The sequence below is a fragment of the Mus musculus genome, chromosome 13 (genome assembly GCF_000001635.26).
Source record: "Mus musculus strain C57BL/6J chromosome 13, GRCm38.p6 C57BL/6J".
Classification (NCBI taxonomy): Eukaryota; Metazoa; Chordata; class Mammalia; order Rodentia; family Muridae; genus Mus; species Mus musculus.
This window is the reverse complement of record NC_000079.6, coordinates 67,288,137-67,307,452: the sequence shown is the minus strand read 5'-3', so window position 1 is coordinate 67,307,452 and position 19,316 is coordinate 67,288,137. Positions and strand designations below refer to the sequence as shown.

Sequence of the window (19,316 nt, the reverse complement as noted above, 5' to 3'; positions counted from 1 at the left end):
CTGCTCCTTGCCTCTAGTTTCTCTGAGTGAGCAAATGATCTGCATCTCTGGATAAACATACTCCTGAAAAAGAATAGGGACTCTGCACAGTCTTTGCGCTGAAACGGGTTCCTTTTGGATCATTAGGATTCCGGGAAGTATGAAGCCTTTTCTGTAATGGAGTTTGTAACTTTGACTCAAGTATGAACTACACAGGAATAAACCTTCCCATGAAAAGGTAGGGATTCTCAATCCTGCATGTTTCCAGTGTAACTTCTTTATTACAGTGACTTATTTGACAGTAATATGAACATATATCTGATACCTTTGTATTCAAGGAGAAAACACTCAAGTGTTCTATTTAGAAGGGAGGGAAGTTCAAGACAGATAACACTAATGTTCAAATATTTTCAAATATGACCGATGACAGGATCAGTGCAGAGACAGGAAAATCAATAAGAAACATCAAACCTAAGGCAAAGGGAAATCCTGTAAGTGCACAATGGCTCGACAGTCAGTACACACACCATTGTGATCCCAGGAACTCTGCCCCTCCCCTTGGGAGACAGGAAAGCCTGTACTAAGAAAACATCTGCTGGTGACTAGATTTGATCTCCAATTCTTCTATCTTAAGCGACTAAGATGGTTTCAATAGAATCGTAAAGAGATAATGCTCACTCCTACATTAACTTCCTGCTTCCACATTCTTAAATAAAGCAGATCATGAAAGCATGAATTTTTCATTCGTGAATGATTCTATACATAGATCAGAGTTGTAGCAGAGATAACATGGAAACGTGATGAACGTGATTACTGTGAAAGGCTCATCTTACAGGCAAACATTTCGTGCCATGACCAAGGATTTTAAAAGAGCCCAAATTCCATGTGCATGCCCATGTGCAGCTGCTCTCAGTGGACTGTAATCCAGGCAGTGTACAAAAGCTCTTCAGTGGGTTCCCGGAAGTCCTTCCAACTGACTTGTGGGAAATGTAGTCCCATCGCCTGTGACGTCATCAGAAAGAGCTGTCAGCAACAAAATTCCGTATTCTTTCTTCAAACTTCGCTTCTTCTCAAATTTGTGCAGCTGTCCTGTTGAGCGCTGCATTTGGATTTCTGCCATGGAGGTTGGTGCAGGGAACAGCACCATCTTGCAGATCTGAAGGACTGTGCAGGGTGGCGGATAGGGCACAGAGAGTGCCAACTTGGGCTTGTGAGACAGGAAGCTGCTGACCTTGAGGTGCTGTGCTGACCTAGGCTGGGCCACTGTCCCTGGGCACAGGTTTGAAGAGGAGAAGGTTGGAAACAGCAGGATGGCAAGGGCAGGCAGGGTCTGCTCACTGCCTGTGCCTGAGATGCTGACGGGAGCTCACGCATCTTTGCTGGGGAAACGTGCTCTGCCTAGCTGACGGGTTCTCCTGTGGTGGTTGTCAGATTCTTAGGACATACAGAACACGTGGACATCTAGCGCCCCATATACTTTATGTCCTAGAGATTACTCCTGGTTTGAGCTCACACAGCTTCCCAAAGGTCCTAGTGTCTAGGGACAGAGAGTCCTGTGACGGTGATTGTTGTGTGGGTTGTTAGTTACTTTTCCTTTGGAATGAATTGTTAGATTTATGGATGCCTTGGTTAGAGTGGGAATTTCCAATAGACATCTCTGTGACTTGAATCATCACAATACATGGCTATGTAGCCACAGAATAATCTTGTAATTGGTATGAACCTATGTTTGCCCAATCCAGATAATTATGGATTTTGCACATCAAATTAAAATCGCTAGACAGCAGTACCTCAACGGTTCTGAGTATGTGTTCTGTCCAAATTTGGACTTCTTTTCAGATGAGAGACGACTTGGTGTGATGAGAGATTGCTGGGTGGGGCTGGAAAGTCTGAAAGGGAAGAGGAAAATGGCTCTGCTCATCTGCCAGGCTCTGTAAATTGTTCTCTAATCTGCCAGGCTCTGTACATTGCTCTCTAATCTGCCAGGCTCTGTACATTGTACTATGTTTTCTTATCACATGATTTTCTTCTGTCTCTTCACATTGTCAGCAGCGTCTGAACTGTCCTAAATTTAACTGTCTTAAATATTAAATTTTCTGTCCCTCAATGTGACATTCAGGTTTACTGAGGCACCTTTAATAGTTTTAGGAAGAATTCCCCAAGTTTTTCAACTGCTTTGGAACAGCTGGAATATAAATTTGGAAAGCTGTTATACATTTGGGGTCTAATGATTTTTCACATAGGTTCCTGTCTATGCATAGTTCTCCTCCTGAAGGGTTAAGAGAATAGTTTAGTCCAGAGCCATTTGAATAGCCTTGATCTGAGAACACAGATTTACTTTAATCCAAATTCTATGCTCCAACATGGAATCAGTTTCATGGTTTTACAGAACAAAGAATGTCATTAACCAAGGAAAATTTAAAATACTTTGGTGTGAGTCGATAGAAGCATGTACTACGATATATGGGAGATATTCTATTCACCTAAGATACCATCTGCTGAGATTTTAGCTTTTGGATTCATAGAAACTTATGTTCTCCCTTGTCAGTGGATTCTGGGAGGTTTTTATCTATTGTCATAAGCTATGTGGTCCACTATAGAGTGAGGCAAGGACTGACCCTGAAGGTAAAACCAGCCCAAGGTAAGACAGCTAACCCTGAACCTGCAGAATTCCAGGCTCTGCCCCTCGGTGAACTTACACGTGGGCCATCAGACTCTGCACCCACAGACTCCTTACAAGAGTTTTGCATTCACAGAATACACACAGATTTTAGTGTGTGTGTGTGTGTGTGTGTGTGTGTGTGTGTGTGTGTGTGTGTGTGTGTGTGTTTCAAGATTTCTCCTCCACAGCCGCTCCCCCTATCTCAGGGGATCTTGCTTATATTATCACTCTTCAGTCAAACCAAGTGTTTGTGAGCCAGAGCTGGAGCCTGACCTACAGCATTCAAGTCTACTGTCAGGAAGCATGGGCTTCAGACCACCTTGTCCTAGCTACTGGAATTTTCAATGAGTTTGCAACCATATCTAGAATAAATAGACACTTCCTAGTTAATGTTACATATAACAGTTTATCAATTGGGAATTGTGTGCTGCCTTGTGCAACAAAACACAGTCCTTATAATATAGAAAGAGTACATGAGCATCGTCACATATAACTTACAGGCACCAAATATTTATTTATATGTATTTAAAATCAAACAGCCTAATTATTGAAGAGTGAACTTAAGTATATTCTATGATTCATTTCTGTCATCTCTGTGTTTTGAGGAGGAGTCAGGAGTCCTGGAATTCAAAGTCATCCTCTCCTTCATAGCCAACTCAAGGGAGCCTAGGCTACGTGAGACTCTGCATATTAAAAAGATTCTTAAAATGTTGTTCTTTGGGTGTTATAATAACTTCTTCATGTTCCTTTCACTTCTGAGCACCAGGGACCGGACAGAAATCCATCCAATTGACATCTTCTAATTATAAAGATGTTACATGGTATAGCATTGGAAATGTAAATGAGCTAAATACCTAATAAAAAATGGAAAAAAAAATAAAGATGTTACAAATGTGCTTTAAGAAGTTCTATGGGACGTACTTGAAATCTTAAATCCACATTTTCACTAGCATCCTTTTGTTAATGTTGGAGATTAGGAACTTGTTTCCATTTACCATGTGGGGAAAGGTTCTCCTCTTTGCCTGACTTGACTCTTCCTCTGATTTTCAGGAAAGATTAGTTATTGTTGCATATTCTTCTGTTTTTTTTTCCTGTCATGACCTCATGGGGATTTCTAATTTTACCTGAATTTTTCCTGAACAACTTGACACTCTGCAAATGGAAAATGACCACCACATCTACCACTATCCATCAAATCTGGTATCACCGACATCCATGCAGTAATGTGTCCTGGTGGAATACCCTCTTCTTCCTCCAGGAGGAGTCAGTCTCCTATGCTGTGCAGTCCTGACTTTTTCCTCGAAGGCTCTTTTCATTTCATCCTAATGTTACTGTGAGTGATGATATGAATGAAGGACTCACTGATTTTAACAAAGCCAGGCAGGAACCTTGTCACGTTTGATAAGTCATTTATGGAAAACTTTGAAGTGTCCTGTGTTGGGTGATGTCATTCAGTTCCTGGTGATAGTTGTGTACATGTCAAAGGTCATGAAATGAATACAAAAACCTTATTTGTGCTGATTTTGATGGGCATCAAAACAAGAAATGAATAACCCCGAGATGCATAGGTTGCTGTCAGTTTCTGCTTTTAAGTTAAAATATTTCAGTCAGTCTTTTGTGCCATGGAAATGTTAGTGATCCCCAAAAACACACAGGAGCCAATCTGATGCAACTCACAGCAGGGTCTTTATTCTACTCGAGCTGGCTGAGGTGCACCCCCCCTCCCCAGTGCACCACCATCATGCAGGACAGATTTTTTTGGGGGGGGGATGTCTACGGGGCAAAGCTTTATAGTAAGCAGCAAGCAGGGAATACATGTGCAAACATCTAATTGGAAAGCTCCTGTGGCCTTTAACATAATCGGCTGGTGCTGGGAGTCATATCATAAACTTAACTTCTGCTCCCCCTCTGCATTGGTGGTCATTAGGCAAGGGGTGGGTGTGATGGTTTGTATATTCTTGCACCAGGGAGTGGCACCATTTAGAGGTGTGGCCTTGTTGGAATTGGTGTGACCTGGTAGGAGTAGGTGTGTCACTGTGGGTGTGAGCTTAAGACTCTCACCCTAGTTGCCTGGAAGTCAGTCTTCCACTAGCAGCCTTTGGATGAAGACACAGAACAATCAGCCTCCTGCACCTTGCCTGCCTGGATGCTGCCATGCTCCCACCTTGATGACAATGGACTGAACCTCTCACCCTGTGAGCCAGCCCCAATTAAATGTTGTTTTTCATAAGACTTTCCTTGGTCATAGTGTCTGTTCACAGCAGTAAAACCCTGACTAAGACAGTGGGCTTGTAACCTGGGGGTGCAGGTTTGTTGGGGGAATAATCTATAGGCACTGATCTTGTTGAGGGTGTAACCTGGAAACTCTGGTCTTGTTTTGGATTAGCCTAGAGACTGGAACTAGGCTTGGGTTTTGTTGGGGGGGGGCAACTTGGAAACTAATGTTTGGTACCAGCCTGTTAGTTTATCTGAGTTCAAACTTAGGTCAGGGTCTCTAAAATGGAGTCTGAATTTAAAAGATTTGGCATCTTAAGTCCAAAGACACTTTTCTTCTTCTTTTTTCCCTCCCCCCTCTCTCTCCCCTCCCCTCCCTCTCTCCCTCCCTCCTTCCTTCCTTCCTTCCTTCCTTCCTTCCTTTTGATACTCCTGCTCTTGAAGGAACAACCCTCTAGTCCTACATTCTCTAGCACTTTTATCATGAAAGTATATTGGAGTACATTGAGGAATTTTCTGTTCCTGTTGACATGACCATGTGATTTTTGTCCATAATATTCTGTCATTTTTATTGACTTACACATTATGAACCATCACTTCTTTTAACAGATAAAGCCAATTTGTCATGGTTGATAATGTTTTTCACATGTGTTTGTGTTTTCTTTGTAGGTTTTTTTCCAAGTATTTTTTTTTAGACAGGGTTTCTCTGTATAGCCCTGGCTGTCCTGGAACTCACTTTGTAGACCAGACTGGCCTTGAACTCAGAAATCCGCCTGCCTCTGCCTCCTAAATGCTGGGATTAAAGCCATGAGCCACCACCGCCCAGCTTATTTTTTTTTTTTAGCATGTTGAATCTGACTACCTTATGAATATTGGCTACTGTGTTCTTTTGTTGTTGTACTTTGTGTTGGGTCTCTATCTGATTTTTTTTTATTACAGTGATAGTAGCTTCTTAGAAATAGTTTCTAGGTGGGCCTTCTGTTCTTATATTTATTTAATGGTTGAGGAAGGATTAGTTGTAGATCTTTGAATGCTGCAGAGAATTGTTGTGAACCCATAGAACGTTTTTTTCAGCTGGTAAACTGTTTATTGCAATTTCAATCTCCCCATTTGATTTGAGTCGGATTAGGTTGTTAATTTCTTCTCCTTTAATTTTGTTTATTTATATGTAAAACATACACAAGAATGAAAATAAAATCTCAAGAAGACTAAACCTTTGAGACCTGTTGAAACCATTCCTGTGGCTGAAGATTACCGTCCTAATTACCTACATGAAACTACGAGAAAGAACAGAGAGAAATGATTAGATGATACAATGAAGACATTTTGGATAAACAAGAACAAACATCATCCAAATCCTCTCAGTGGCAAAGAATAAAAGGAAAGAAAAAACAAAGAAACAAAAATAAAACTAAACAAACAAACAAAACAGCCAGAAGGGAAATAATTGAATACAGATAAAATAAAAAGAGTCAAACGCTCAACAAACTCACAGAAGGTTCATTAAGAAGGTAAAAAGATTGAGGGACACTTAGTCCAGCTCACCAAGAGACACAGGACACAAATGATCAGGGTCAGAAATGAATATGGAGACATTACATCCGATACCAAAAAATTCAGTCAATCATAGGGGAACATTTAGAAAACTTGTCCTCTTTGGAAAATAAAAAGACACCATCACGTAGATCTCCTCCCTACAACATAGAGATGGATGTGTTTCTTGATCCATTCTCCTGGATTGTGTCTTTTGAATGGAGCACAGAGGGCATCAGTTGTTCTGGTATGTGAGTGTTGTCTGTGTGTTCCTTATTTTCAGAGTCGTTTATGTTCTCAGTGGCCCTTTGTGTTTTAGTAATTTTGGCTTCCGCTTCCTTTCTAGAGTCTCTTGGCTATGCTTATCTCTCTCTTCAAGCTAAAATGTTGTTTTCTGTTTTTTCCATAGGTTTAATTGTAGAATATAATTCTTGTAATGCTCTTTATATTGTGGATAGCTTTTCTTCTTCCTTGAGGTACTGCAGAGAGTTGAGTGGTAAACAGTAGCTTAGGTTGGATGTCATAGCCTCTTTAGGACTTGGAATGCATTTCTCCAGGTTCTTTTGCCTTTCAGAAATCCATTTAGCTATCAGCTGTTATCCTAGTAAATGTATTCTTTCACTTACAGATTTTATTATTCCATGAGTATTTTATTTTCTGATCTTGTCCAATTAGTGGTGTGTGTGTGTCTGTGTGTGTTTATGGGTGTGTCTTTCCTTAGTTTAGGGAAGATTTCTTTTACAGCCTTCTTGAAGATCATATCTATGCCATTGCCTGGGGATGTTTTTCTTTCATCTATGCCTGTACTTTGAAGATGTGGTCTTTTCACAGTGTCTAACATTTCCTATATGTTCCCCTCCCACAGATTTTTTTATTATATTTCATAGTCTTAGCTTATTCTATCTAGATCATCTACCTTATCTGTTAGTCCTTATATGCTGTCTTTTGCTGATTAATTCTATTGTTAAGCTTTTCTTTTTACGTTTTCATTTTGGATTATTGGGCTTTTGAATTCTGTCTTCATTGCTGCAAGAGACCTCTTTAGTTTTTCTCTTTATTGAATTGCAGTTTCAAATCCTGGATTGTGTTGTCATTTCCATCCTTCTGATGTTTTTGGTTTCTTAGGCATCACTCAAGCACTCGTTCTCCTTAAGTTCACTGTCTTCTATGGCACTGAGATGCTTCTTCTTCCTGCCTTGTAAGAACGTTTTGTAGTCTAGGATGATGTTTATGACTCTTCTTCTAAAGTCTCTGTCCTAATGTTCATCTAAGCAATGTGTAGTGGCAAATGTTTCTATCTTGAGAATATTGAGGCGAAATCCCAGCATGATCTTTTCTATTGTTTATTTTTTTCTATGAGAGCTGGCCATAAGGTTTTAGGAGAATATGCAGGCATGTTCTAGCCCATCTACAGCAAAATTTAATGTTGTTTTATTAGGTTTGCATGTCTGACTTCATAAAGGCGTCCTTTATTCTTTTCAGTTATCAAACAGCTGTATATTCTTTTAACACACATTGTTTTTCTTTATATTCCCTTTTTCTTTGATTTTTATTTCATCTTAATGTGGTTGGAAGTGAACTTCTTTAAATAATATGACGTTTAACTAAGTCATAAAGAAAATAATCAGGGAATTGTACATGTGATTAATTTGTGACACTCTTCAGTGATGATACAAGATTCCATATGGTCATTTGCAACAACATGGATGATGTTAGATTTGTGAGCTTGAACACAGAGAAGAAAGTCAGGAAAAAGTTGGGAGCCACAGAGGAGACGGTATATCAGTACACACAAAGAGGGGCACAGAAGAATGGGATGAGGGTTGTGTGAAGTGAGAAGCCTGGCCTAGACATTGTAAAGAGAGAGGTGAGGGGCTAGTGTTCATCTAAGTTATGTGTAATTGGAAATAGTCTATCTTCTATCAGGTGAGGGAAATGAGAAAAATGCTACTGTTCTGGTGTGAGGCAAAAAATGGGGTCCCGCATCTGCTCGGTGCTAGGACCACTGGGTGAAGCAGATGAGGGGAGTATGACTGCGTGCAACCCCATGGAACTACCAGGCAGGAAGAACTGCCGGATAGGCATTGGACTCTGAGAAGCTGCGGGATCTGGTTCTGAGGGTGAGGAAAAGGTGCTCCAACTCTTGGGTACCACAGACGCCACTAGGCATCGCGGAGGAGCTGGTTTTGGGGTCCCTGTGTCACACGGAGGCCAGAGACAACAGGTTCTCATTCTTGAACATCCCAGACGCTGCTGTATGTGAAAGAGCTGAGAACAAAGTGGGGACCTGTAGTCTCCCCTCTCTCAGCCTGAAACCTGCTTGCTCAGGGGTGGAGCTTCCTGCTCAATCTTTCTGCCATGCCTACTGCTGGAACCTGCCGCTTTGCTGTTCGGAGCCGTGCACGTGGTCACCCTGCTATTGGACCCCAAGACTAATTGGCGGGAATCGGGCCCCTTCCCCTGCTTTATAATTGCGTGCGGAACAGTAAAATTGAGCTTTGATCAGAAAGACTGTCTTAGCTTCATTTCTTTATCTCGCCACCTAGCCCCTCTTCTCTTCCAGGTTTCCAAAATGCCTTTCCAGGTTAGAACCCAGGTTGTGGTCTGCTGGCTGGACACAACAATTGGCACCCAATGTGAGGCTGAGAAACGACAAAGGATTTTTGGAAGAGACACTGCTGGTTCGGAGCTCCATAAAATAAATAAAGGATAAAGGAAATTCATACTGGAGAAGGTATGGGCTAAGCTGAGACAGCGTTAAACCCGAGTGCTGGTTCACTTAGGTTCAACAGTAAAGCTTAAGAGGAGTTGGGTAACAGGCGGTAGGCCGTGGCTCTCCGAAGCTACATTAGGCGTGAGAAAAGAAAGGGTTTATTAAAAGGAACAGGCGGATTGCCGCAGTTAATAAAAACTGCATCATGAGAGAGGAAAATGTCCCAAAAAGCAGAAAGAAATTTCTCTCTGAGCCTTATAGCAAGAGTACTCTGTTCCCTTTTGTCTCTCGTCTAAGGTCTGGTGCACCAATCTGTTCTCGTGTTCAATTCATGTATGTTCGTGTCCAGTCTGTATAAATAAATGTTATATGTTTTATGTTAGATAATAAAGATGGTATAAAAAAACTTTATCTACAAAGCCGAGAGCTGCTACGTGTTTCAGCCAAAAATCAGACACGTGACAGAAGGGCCCCTGCTAAAAAAACTGTTTGTTTTAGGAAATAAGGGCGAGTGCACAGCCTCTTAGTTTCGGGGTAAAAAAGCTGATAAATGGTTTGTGACTAATGTGTTTGACAATGGTAAAGTGCCTTTTATTCTATGATTGTAGCTACAAAAATTAATATTCTCTGATTGGTCTAAATGTAATTGCTTCATTTGGTTCTTTTTTTATTAAAAATGTGCTCTGCATATTTTCACATTCAGCTCATAAGTTGTTGGTTAAGATTAATAATTGTTACATTGCTACAGATGGTTATTGTTAAATTTAATAACTCAAGTTTAGAGTCCTTCTGACACGTGGCATAAAGCAGGCCAAGAGGCTGGGTCTCTAAAGATATTTCTAGTTTAGATAATAATTGATGTGGTTCCTATCCTAAATAGTAAAATTTAAGATAAGATCTAAAACAATGCCTCTTTATAAAAGCAGTAAAGCTTGCTTTAATAGGTATTCATAAGTATTAATTGACATCCAAACTTCGTAATATGATAGTAATGCTTCTAATATTGATTTTAAAGATAATAAATTGTTTTAAACTTGGGTTTTGCTTTCCCAAGGTTATAGGTATTATCCTAACCTTGCACAAAAAACTTAAAAATTATAGTTAAAATTGCCAGTGTTCCATTGACTGCAGCTTGCAGTTCAATTACAAATTTAAGATTTTCTACTCACCCATATATTGTTAATTAAGATTATTACAAGAGTAATCATCTTATGAGAGCGCTCATATAGCTCACTTCATACAAAACTGTGACAGAGTTATCTAGTTATGTTTGTCTTTATAAATAGATTAGAACCCAGGTTGTGATCCGCTGGCCGGACACAACAGGGACCCTCAGGTGGACTCTGGCCCAGGGGCCGAAGGGAAAAGGGTCTGAGGAGAGCTCTGGCAGGTTACCTCTGGGGCTGTGGCTGGAGCACAGAAATGCTTCCTGGCAGGAGGTTAGATGCATGGCTCTTTAGAGGGAAACCTGCTTCACTGCTCCAGCACGGTCGTTCCGATGAAGAGACAGTCCATGGTTTTAAGGCATTTATAGTAGAAAGGCAGAGAGAGGGAGAAGTGTAGAGAAGTAGAGGGCGGATGGCCTCGTGGAGAGAGGCAGGAGCATTTCACTTAGGCACTTGCCACTGACCTAATGGGTCCTCCCATCTTCTTCCCCTCCCTATTTCTCCTCCTTGTCATGCTCCTTACCTTTGACCTCCAGCCTGGTCATCAAATTCCTACCTAACTCTATTTTCTCCTATAATGGACTATTGCCAGTTTTACTTAACCAATAGTTTTAAATTGGAGAGGAAGGTGTATAAACTAACACTGTATATGTGCTTGCCTTGGGGCAGCCAGATCTTGAGGTAGAGAAGTTAGCATTTGAATAGACCAACCCCCAACAATAATGTGTGGTATTTACTCTTCTTTTTGCTTCAGGATATGTTGTCATTCTGGGATGTGGCAATATATTTCTCTGCAGAGGAGTGGGATTGCCAAGGTCCTGCTCAGTGGGATCTGTACAGGGATGTGACATTGGAGAATTACAGCAACCTTGTGTTCCTGGGTGAGGATACCTTCTGTGATGAACTCTTAATTAACTGTCAGCATGAACGTTGCTCCCTTTGTACAGTACCTCATGGAGCTTGTGCTTCCAACAGGGAGGTTCAGAGGGCTACTCTTAAGGAAAATTAATATTATTTATATAGCTTACAAATATTTCTTCTTATGTTCATACCAACCCCTTAAATGTATTGTTTGTATTAGAACATAAGTGGTATGCCTTAAAGAAACTGTCACACACTTAGGTTTTAGAAGTTCTCCCCGTAACTGAGGGATGTGAAGCATGGAACCCACGAACTCTAAGTTCCCCCTAAGCATTCTGATGTGCTCAGCAGAAAACACATGAGAAGTAATCCTCTATACTCCTCTTTTTGTGCCTTCTCATCCTTGTACACACAATCTTGGAGGGACATCTTATTTCCCAAGAGAACATAGTAACAATGTTGTCCCCTTTTCCCACAAATAGGTCTTGCTTCTTCTAAGCCATACCTGGTCACATTTCTGGAACAAATACAAGAGCCTTCAGATGTGAAGAGACAAGCGGCCATCACTGTGCACCCAGGTGAGTCAGAAGGAGGGTGTCAGAGAACAGAGGAGGGAATTTTCAGATACAACATAAAGCCATTGAGACACAATATTTTGGTGTACATCATCTTTTAAAGATCTAATTTTCTCTTTCCTTCAGAGGAGGACATCCTGTAACATATAGGATGTTTTGGCTTCCATAAGCTTCGTTTTCTTCTACCATGAGAGTAACTTGTGTTTCCCAAAGCAGCTTAACCTCTGTCCTTTCCATGTAATCTTTAACTTGGCTATTTATGTTTTTCATAAGATATGTGTACATGTATTTTTTAAAATGATGATTTTTCTCTATCCCCAGCTAGCTGCCACATGAATGAGACAGAGACAATAGAGTTATTTGATAAGCTTTACAACATAATTCCTGGGCAGTTGATAATTGATTCTAATCCTCTAAATTAATCTGACTGCCTCCCAGTCAAAATCCCCATGATAGATGCACTTTACTATTGATTCTGTCTCTCTAGGGTTCAGATGTCTATCATGTGTCTGGACTCGTCCCTAATAGCTATATTCTTCTCCCCCTCTGTGTGTGTGTTTGTTTTGTGTGTGTGTGTGTGTGTGTGTGTGTGTGTGTGTGTGTGTCCAGTTCTATTTTCTCTTCAGCCCAGCCATTGGCTAATCAGCTTTGACTAACAAGTCAGGGAATAAATGGGACCAATATTTATACAAATTTGATATGGAAGATCCTGAGAATAGACATTACAATGCCATGTCTTGTTGTCAACAAGCTATATGTGCAGAGAAATCAGTGTGTGTATAATATGAGGATAATCTTTACACAATGTACAAAAACATTATACCCAAATTTATTCATAAACCCTTTCCTTTGAATCCTTGAAATTTATTAATTCATGTTATTATGGAAAAGTGTTCTAATGCTGCCGAGCTTTCATAACATTCAAAACAAAACTATATACTTCAAATATGTGTGTGTGTGTATATTAATTAAATGTATACACATATAAACACACATGCACACACACCCACACACCCACACATATATAAATGTAAATTGTTTATTCAGGTTTTATATATTCAGAAAAAAATTTTTTATTCAGATGTTTTCCAAGTTACACTATTTTATCTGTTGTTTTTAACTAGTAATAAAATTTTTGTATTTGTTTAAGGGGTTGATTTGTATTTATATAATGCTATAATGCATTTTCATGTTGATGTTATGCTTTCCTTACATGTTTGACTTTGATTAATATTCCTTTGTTTCCATGTTCCGTGTGGTCATGGTCTTATTTCAGTGGAAGTTTACATGGCTTTCACCTATGCTGTGTTGTACTTAGGCTTCAATGAGTACAGATAGAAATTTGAATGTAGTTAATCATTTTTATAGACAAGTGTGAATATGAGTTAATGTTTGGTTTTAAAAATAACCATTGTAAATATACAGAATATTACTCAGCTTCCATTCAATTCTCAATCCTTCTTCACCAGGGGGAAAATGCTATACATGCAAAGAATGTGGCAAAGGCTTTGAACATAAAAAAGTATATCAGAATCACTGGAGAATTCATTTAAGAGTGAAGTCCTACAAGTGTGAAGAATGTGGCAAGTCCTTCCATTTTCCATCGTTACTTTCTGCACACAAAAGAAAGCATACAGGAGAAAAACTCTACAGTTCTGAAGATAGTGGCAAGGACTTCCATTGTCCATCATTACTTTCTCAAAACAAGATTGTTCATACAGAAGAAAAACCTTACAAATGTGAAGACTGTGGCAAGGGCTTCCATTATCCATCAAGACTTTCTGACCACAAGAAAATTCATACAGGAGAGAAGCCACACAAGTGTGAAATATGTGGCAAGGCCTTTGATTATCCATCAAGACTTTCCAACCATAAGAGAATTCATACAGGAGAGAAACCCTACAAATGTGAATTATGTGACAAAACCTTCCATGATCCATCAAAACTTTCTCAACACAAAATAATTCATACAGGAGAAAAGCCCTACAAATGTGAAGTTTGTGGCAAGACCTTCCATTACCCATCCATACTTTCTAAACATAAAATAATTCATACAGGAGAAAAGCCCTACAAATGTGAAGTTTGTGGCAAGACCTTCCATTACCCATCCATACTTTCTAAACATAAAATAATTCATACAAAAGAGAATCTCTGCAAGTGTGATATATGTGGCAAGGCCTTCCATTATCCATTATTACTTTCTCAACACAAAATTGTTCATACAGGGAAAAAACCCTACAAATGTGAAAACTGCGATAAGTCCTTCCATTATCCATCAAAACTTTCCAGACATAAGAAAACTCACACAGGAGAAAAACCATACAAGTGTGAAGTATGTGGCAAGGATTTCTATTATCCATCCAGACTTTCTAAACACAAGATAGTTCATACAGAAGAAAATCCCTACAAGTGTGAAGTATGTGGCAAGGCTTTCGACTATCCATCAAGACTTTCAAACCATAAGAAAATTCATACAGAAGAGAAACCATACAAGTGTGAAGTATGTGGAAAGGCCTTCTGTTTTTTATCATCTCTTCATAAACACAAGATAATTCACACAGGAGAGAAACCCTACAAGTGTGACATATGTGGCAAGGCCTTCGGTTCTCCATCAAGACTTTCCAAAAATAGTAAAACTCATACAGGAGAGAAACCCTACAAGTGTGAAGTATGTGGCAAGGCCTTCCATTGTCCATCAATACTTTCTGTACACAAGAGAATTCATACTGGAGAAAAACCCTACAAGTGTGAAGTATGTGGCAAGGCCTTCAATATCCCATCAAAACTTTCTCATCACAATCGAATTCATACAAGAGAGAAACCATACAAATGTGAAGTTTGTGGTAAGGCCTTCCATTACCCATCAAGACTTTCCAAACATAAGAAAATTCATACAGGAGGGAATCCCTACAATGCTGAAATGTGTAGCAAGGGCTTCAATTATCCATCAAGGCTTTCCGAACATAAGAAACTTACTACAGAAGAGAAACCATGCAAGTGTGAAGTATGTGGAAAAGTCTTTCACTTTCTATCATTACTTACGATACATAAGAGAATTCATACTGGAGAAAAACCCTACAAGTGTGAAATATGTGGCAAGGACTTCCATTATCCATCATTACTTTCTTTTTTTTTTTTTGTTTTTTTGTTTTTTTTTTCTTTCCATTTTTTATTAGGTATTTAGCTCATTTACATTTCCAATGCTATACCAAAAGTCCCCCATACCCACCCACCCCCACTCCCCTACCCGCCCACTCCCCCTTTTTGGCCCTGGCGTTCCCCTGTTCTGGGGCATATAAAATTTGTGTGTCCAATGGGCCTCTCTTTCCAGTGATGGCCGACTAGGCCATCTTTTGATACATATGCAGCTAGAGTCAAGAGCTCCGGGGTACTGGTTAGTTCATAATGTTGATCCACCTATAGGGTTGCAGATCCCTTTAGCTCCTTGGGTACTTTCTCTAGTTCCTCCATTGGGAGCCCTGTGATCCATCCATTAGCTGACTGTGGGCATCCACTTCTGTGTTTGCTAGGCCCCGGCATAGTCTCACAAGAGACAGCTACATCTGGAATAACAAAAAACCTAGGATAGCAAAAACTCTTCTCAAGGATAAAAGAACCTCTGGTGGAATCACCATGCCTGACCTAAAGCTTTACTACAGAGCAATTGTGGTAAAAACTGCATGGTACTGGTATAGAGACAGACAAGTAGACCAATGGAATAGAATTGAAGACCCAGAAATGAACCCACACACCTATGGTCACTTGATCTTCGACAAGGGAGCTAAAACCATCCAGTGGAAGAAAGACAGCATTTTCAACAATTGGTGCTGGCACAACTGGTTGTTATCATGTAGAAGAATGCGAATCGATCCATACTTATCTCCTTGTACTAAGGTCAAATCTAAATGGATCAAAGAACTTCACATAAAACCAGAGACACTGAAACTTATAGAGGAGAAAGTGGGGAAAAGCCTTGAAGATATGGCCATCATTACTTTCTAAACACAAGATCATTCATACAGGAGAGAAGCCCTATACGTGTGAAGCATGTAGCAAGGCCTTCCATTATCCTTCATTACTTTCTAAACACAGAATCATTCATACAGGAGAGACTCTAAAGTGATGAAGTCTGTGGCAAGGCCTTCCATTCTGCATCAAGACTTTTCAAATATAAGAAAATTTATATTAGAGGAAAACTGTACAAGTGGGAAGCACATGGCAAGGCCTTCCATTATCCCTCTTTACTTTCTAAACACAGAATCATTCATACAGGAGAGAAACCCTAACATGGTGAAGTGTGTGTCTTGGAGGGGTTTTGAGAGAAGGGGTGTTTAGGAGCAGTAAAAAAATTAATTTGAACTCAAATTCTGGGTGCAAGCTAGTAGCCTATATTCAGCTCCCGACAACTTTTGAGACTGCTTTCTCTATGTACTGCTCCAGACAGTTCTCTAAGCAGTTCTCTCTTGGTCTTCTGAAAAATTTTCTGTATAGCTCATCTCTTTCAAATCAAAACCCAGACATTCATTTACAGATCAAGCCAGACATTTATCCAAGTTCACTTTTGATTATCCCATAAGACAGCGTCTCATAACACCAGCCCCTTGGTGATTGGAATCCATTTTTTTTCAACATTGCAAAAGAATTCAGACATCTGCCTGCTCCTGTTAAGCACAGGCAATAAGCTGGGTGTGTGGAACCTCATTCTGAAATTGCCATTCCTACCACAACTGAGACTAACTTTGCTCTGTACCAGGAAGACCGTAAACTCAGGAATCTGTCTGCCCCTGTAAGCAGAAACAAAAACTAAGCTGGGTGGGATCTTCTTCAATTACCACTCCCTAAATCTTTTTATCTCCTCCCTTAGTATTTTCTGACAAATTGGCTTTGAGTTGTTCTTTTAGATTTGTGAAGCCTCTTATATAATCCATACTACATCCTTATATTTTGCTTGAGAAATTATATATTTTTGGATTCATATTTTCAGAGTTTTTTCCCATAGCCTTAAAGGCTGGCTGGCTGGTCCCAGTATTTACCATTTTGCTGAGACATTAGCTGCACCTTTGACTCCTGGACTCATGCTGTTTCTAAGTATTATAGAGTCATTTAATTAACAGAGAGGACATTCCTTGAAGGGGGAGCATGTACATTATTATACAAACAAGCAGCCATCAATACTCATGCAGCCTCATGCTGGTCCTGTTCCAGGGGTGGGAACTATGTCATCCCAACCACAGCAACTGCCCACCTCACATCTCCCTTTGACTCATCCCTCCCACTGTATCCCCTTCAGAAAAGAGCAAGCCTTTCATCAACTGAGTTTCCACCAATCCAGTAGGAGGAAAGTAGTACCAAGAACAGGAAAGACATCAGAGACACCCCCACTCTGACTGTCAGGAACCCCACAAAAACCTAAAGTCTACAGCCGTCACATATGCTGCGGACCTAATAGAGACTTCTGCTGCCTCCATGATTCCCACTTCAGTCTCTGTGATCCACCATGAGCCCTGCTTAAATGATTCCTCAGGCAGTACTTCTGCAGTGTCCTCTACTCCTAGGAATCCTAGATACTTTATCCCTCCCTTCTGCAGGATTCCCCAAGCTCCAAGGAAGAAACCTGATGGAGACTTCCAACCCACACTCTCTAACTAACGTTTGGTTGTGGGTCTGTGCCTTCATTCCAGTAGCTTTCAGAGAACACTGCTCTAGTGATGAGTGGACTAGGCATGCATCTATTAGAATATTATGGTTGTGAATATGCAAGGCCCATAGACTCAACGTGGTTGAATTCTTGTCCCATAAAGAATGTCACTATTAGAAGGTGTGGGCTTTTGGAGTAGGTGTTTCCTTGTAGGATGTGTGTCATTGTGGGCGTAGGCTTCAAATTCTGTATTCAAGGTATGCCTGTTGGTGGAAAAAGTCTTGTTATTTTAAAAACAAATACGCCTGTCCAGTTTTACCAATGAGGACTCAGGAGCCAGATGTCATTGTAAAGCCTGCTGGCTCAGAGAATCAGAGAATGCACCCAACTGACCTTACAACTCCACTGGTGTCCCAGATGGAAAACGCTCTTTCTCTCCTTTTCCATCCTGTCTTAAATACACTTCTCCTCAAAGTCCTGCCTTTCTGTTTACTTGTGTTCACTCCCTGCCAGCTTGTTCCTTGCTCTGCCTTTTCACCTCTAGTTGAATTCATGTAGTTCTTGGATTAAAGGTATGTGCTAGGGCTAAGCCACACTACAACAAGGGTTTTCCAAATCACAGTCTTGGGTTTCATAATGTGATCAAATATCCTGCAACATTCCTGCTTTTTGTCTACATAAAACACTCTAACATCAATGAACTGCATAGTATATGGTAAGACTTACATTCACAGTGACCAGTCCATTTCTACTTGGTAACTTTAGAGAACATAGTGTGTCTTCTATTTCCATGAGTCTAATATTCTTTACCTACAGAACATTTTATCACAACTTGCATTTATCAACCTAAAACCAATTTTTATATCTTAAAATATTTTCTTAAATTCTAAACAACTGTGAGACTAAAACTATCTAGTCTTCAACCCCATTAGAGACCTGAGACGGGTAAATATTTCCTGAATAAACAGGAAGTGAAGAGCAAGCAACTTCCAAACTATAGAAATGGTAGGGACGTCTGGCAGCTCAGCAGCCTACAGAGATTCCTCTGCAACACTGAAGCATTTATCTTGTTGAACTATTGGCCCAGAATACCTTACAGATTTCTTTGTGACACAGGACATATAAAGGAGTTCTCTACCTTGCCCTGGAAGAGTTTGGCAGTTAACTTTCTTCGTGTCCTGCTTATCCACAGCTTGGACAGCATACGATCAACAGTTGAGGCAGAGGCAGTTTCTTGCCCAGGGGCAGCTTGCCACGTTTGCAGCAAACTCCATAAGGAGGTTCTTGCTGCTCATCATCATCTTCTTTTAAATAGTACAAGGATGATACCAAGAGCTGACATTTCTCATTGTCAAAAATTAATAAAACATCTTTTAATGCCATATTTTACAGATTTCTAATGTTTTTGAAAAACATCGAATAATCTTAGTATATTTGAATAAGCAAACGTTGATTATCTCTAGCTATTTACTATCTTGTTAACGTAGAAAATGTCTGTGTTTAACTAGTCTAGTGCCTAACAAATCCACAAGTTTGATTGACTTGAGAGGACTGAATTACCCAGAGCTGACTGACTCCATGACAGGCTGCAAACTGGCAGTTTGTGATACTAGGACTAAGTTTTTGTTTTCCAGATTAGAACTCGGATCCCAGAACCTGTGATCACCCAACCACAACCACCGGCAGCCAATCGGAGGACACCTTGTCATCTGGCCTGAAGTAAGAATAGGTAGCTAGAATGATTAAGCAACCCCCATGGAAAGTCTCCAAAGCCTAACCGATTGTAGAATCAGTTACACCTGTAGAGGTAGAGCTAACCAATCAAGGGTAAAGAGCACAGAACCCTTCCTGGAATTCCTCTAACTAACAATAAAAGCTGGGCCTGTGAGTCTACCACGTGTCTCCATTCCCAAATGCAGAGACCCCTGCATGCAGGAAATTCTTCTGAATAAATGCTTTTTGCTTTTGCATACTA

General features: G+C 40.2%; 1 protein-coding gene across 3 annotated transcripts; it reads left to right on the top strand.

The window, feature by feature from the left end:
- The first annotated feature begins 1,040 nt into the window (after positions 1–1,040).
- Positions 1,041–19,316, top strand: Zfp457 (zinc finger protein 457). Of its 3 annotated transcripts, XM_017315539.1 has the most exons (5): positions 8,948–9,122; positions 11,022–11,148; positions 11,611–11,706; positions 13,173–14,707; positions 18,976–19,316. In XM_017315539.1, exons 2-5 carry the CDS (start codon positions 11,025–11,027, stop codon positions 19,057–19,059), a joined length of 1,839 nt encoding a protein of 612 aa, XP_017171028.1. In that variant the 5' UTR covers positions 8,948–9,122; positions 11,022–11,024; the 3' UTR covers positions 19,060–19,316. The 3 variants fall into 3 exon arrangements, with proteins under 3 accessions (NP_001003666.2, XP_017171028.1, XP_011242842.2); NM_001003666.2 differs by lacking the exons at positions 8,948–9,122; positions 18,976–19,316 and adding an exon at positions 1,041–1,103 and having other exon boundaries at positions 13,173–15,003; XM_011244540.2 differs by lacking the exon at positions 18,976–19,316 and having other exon boundaries at positions 13,173–15,003.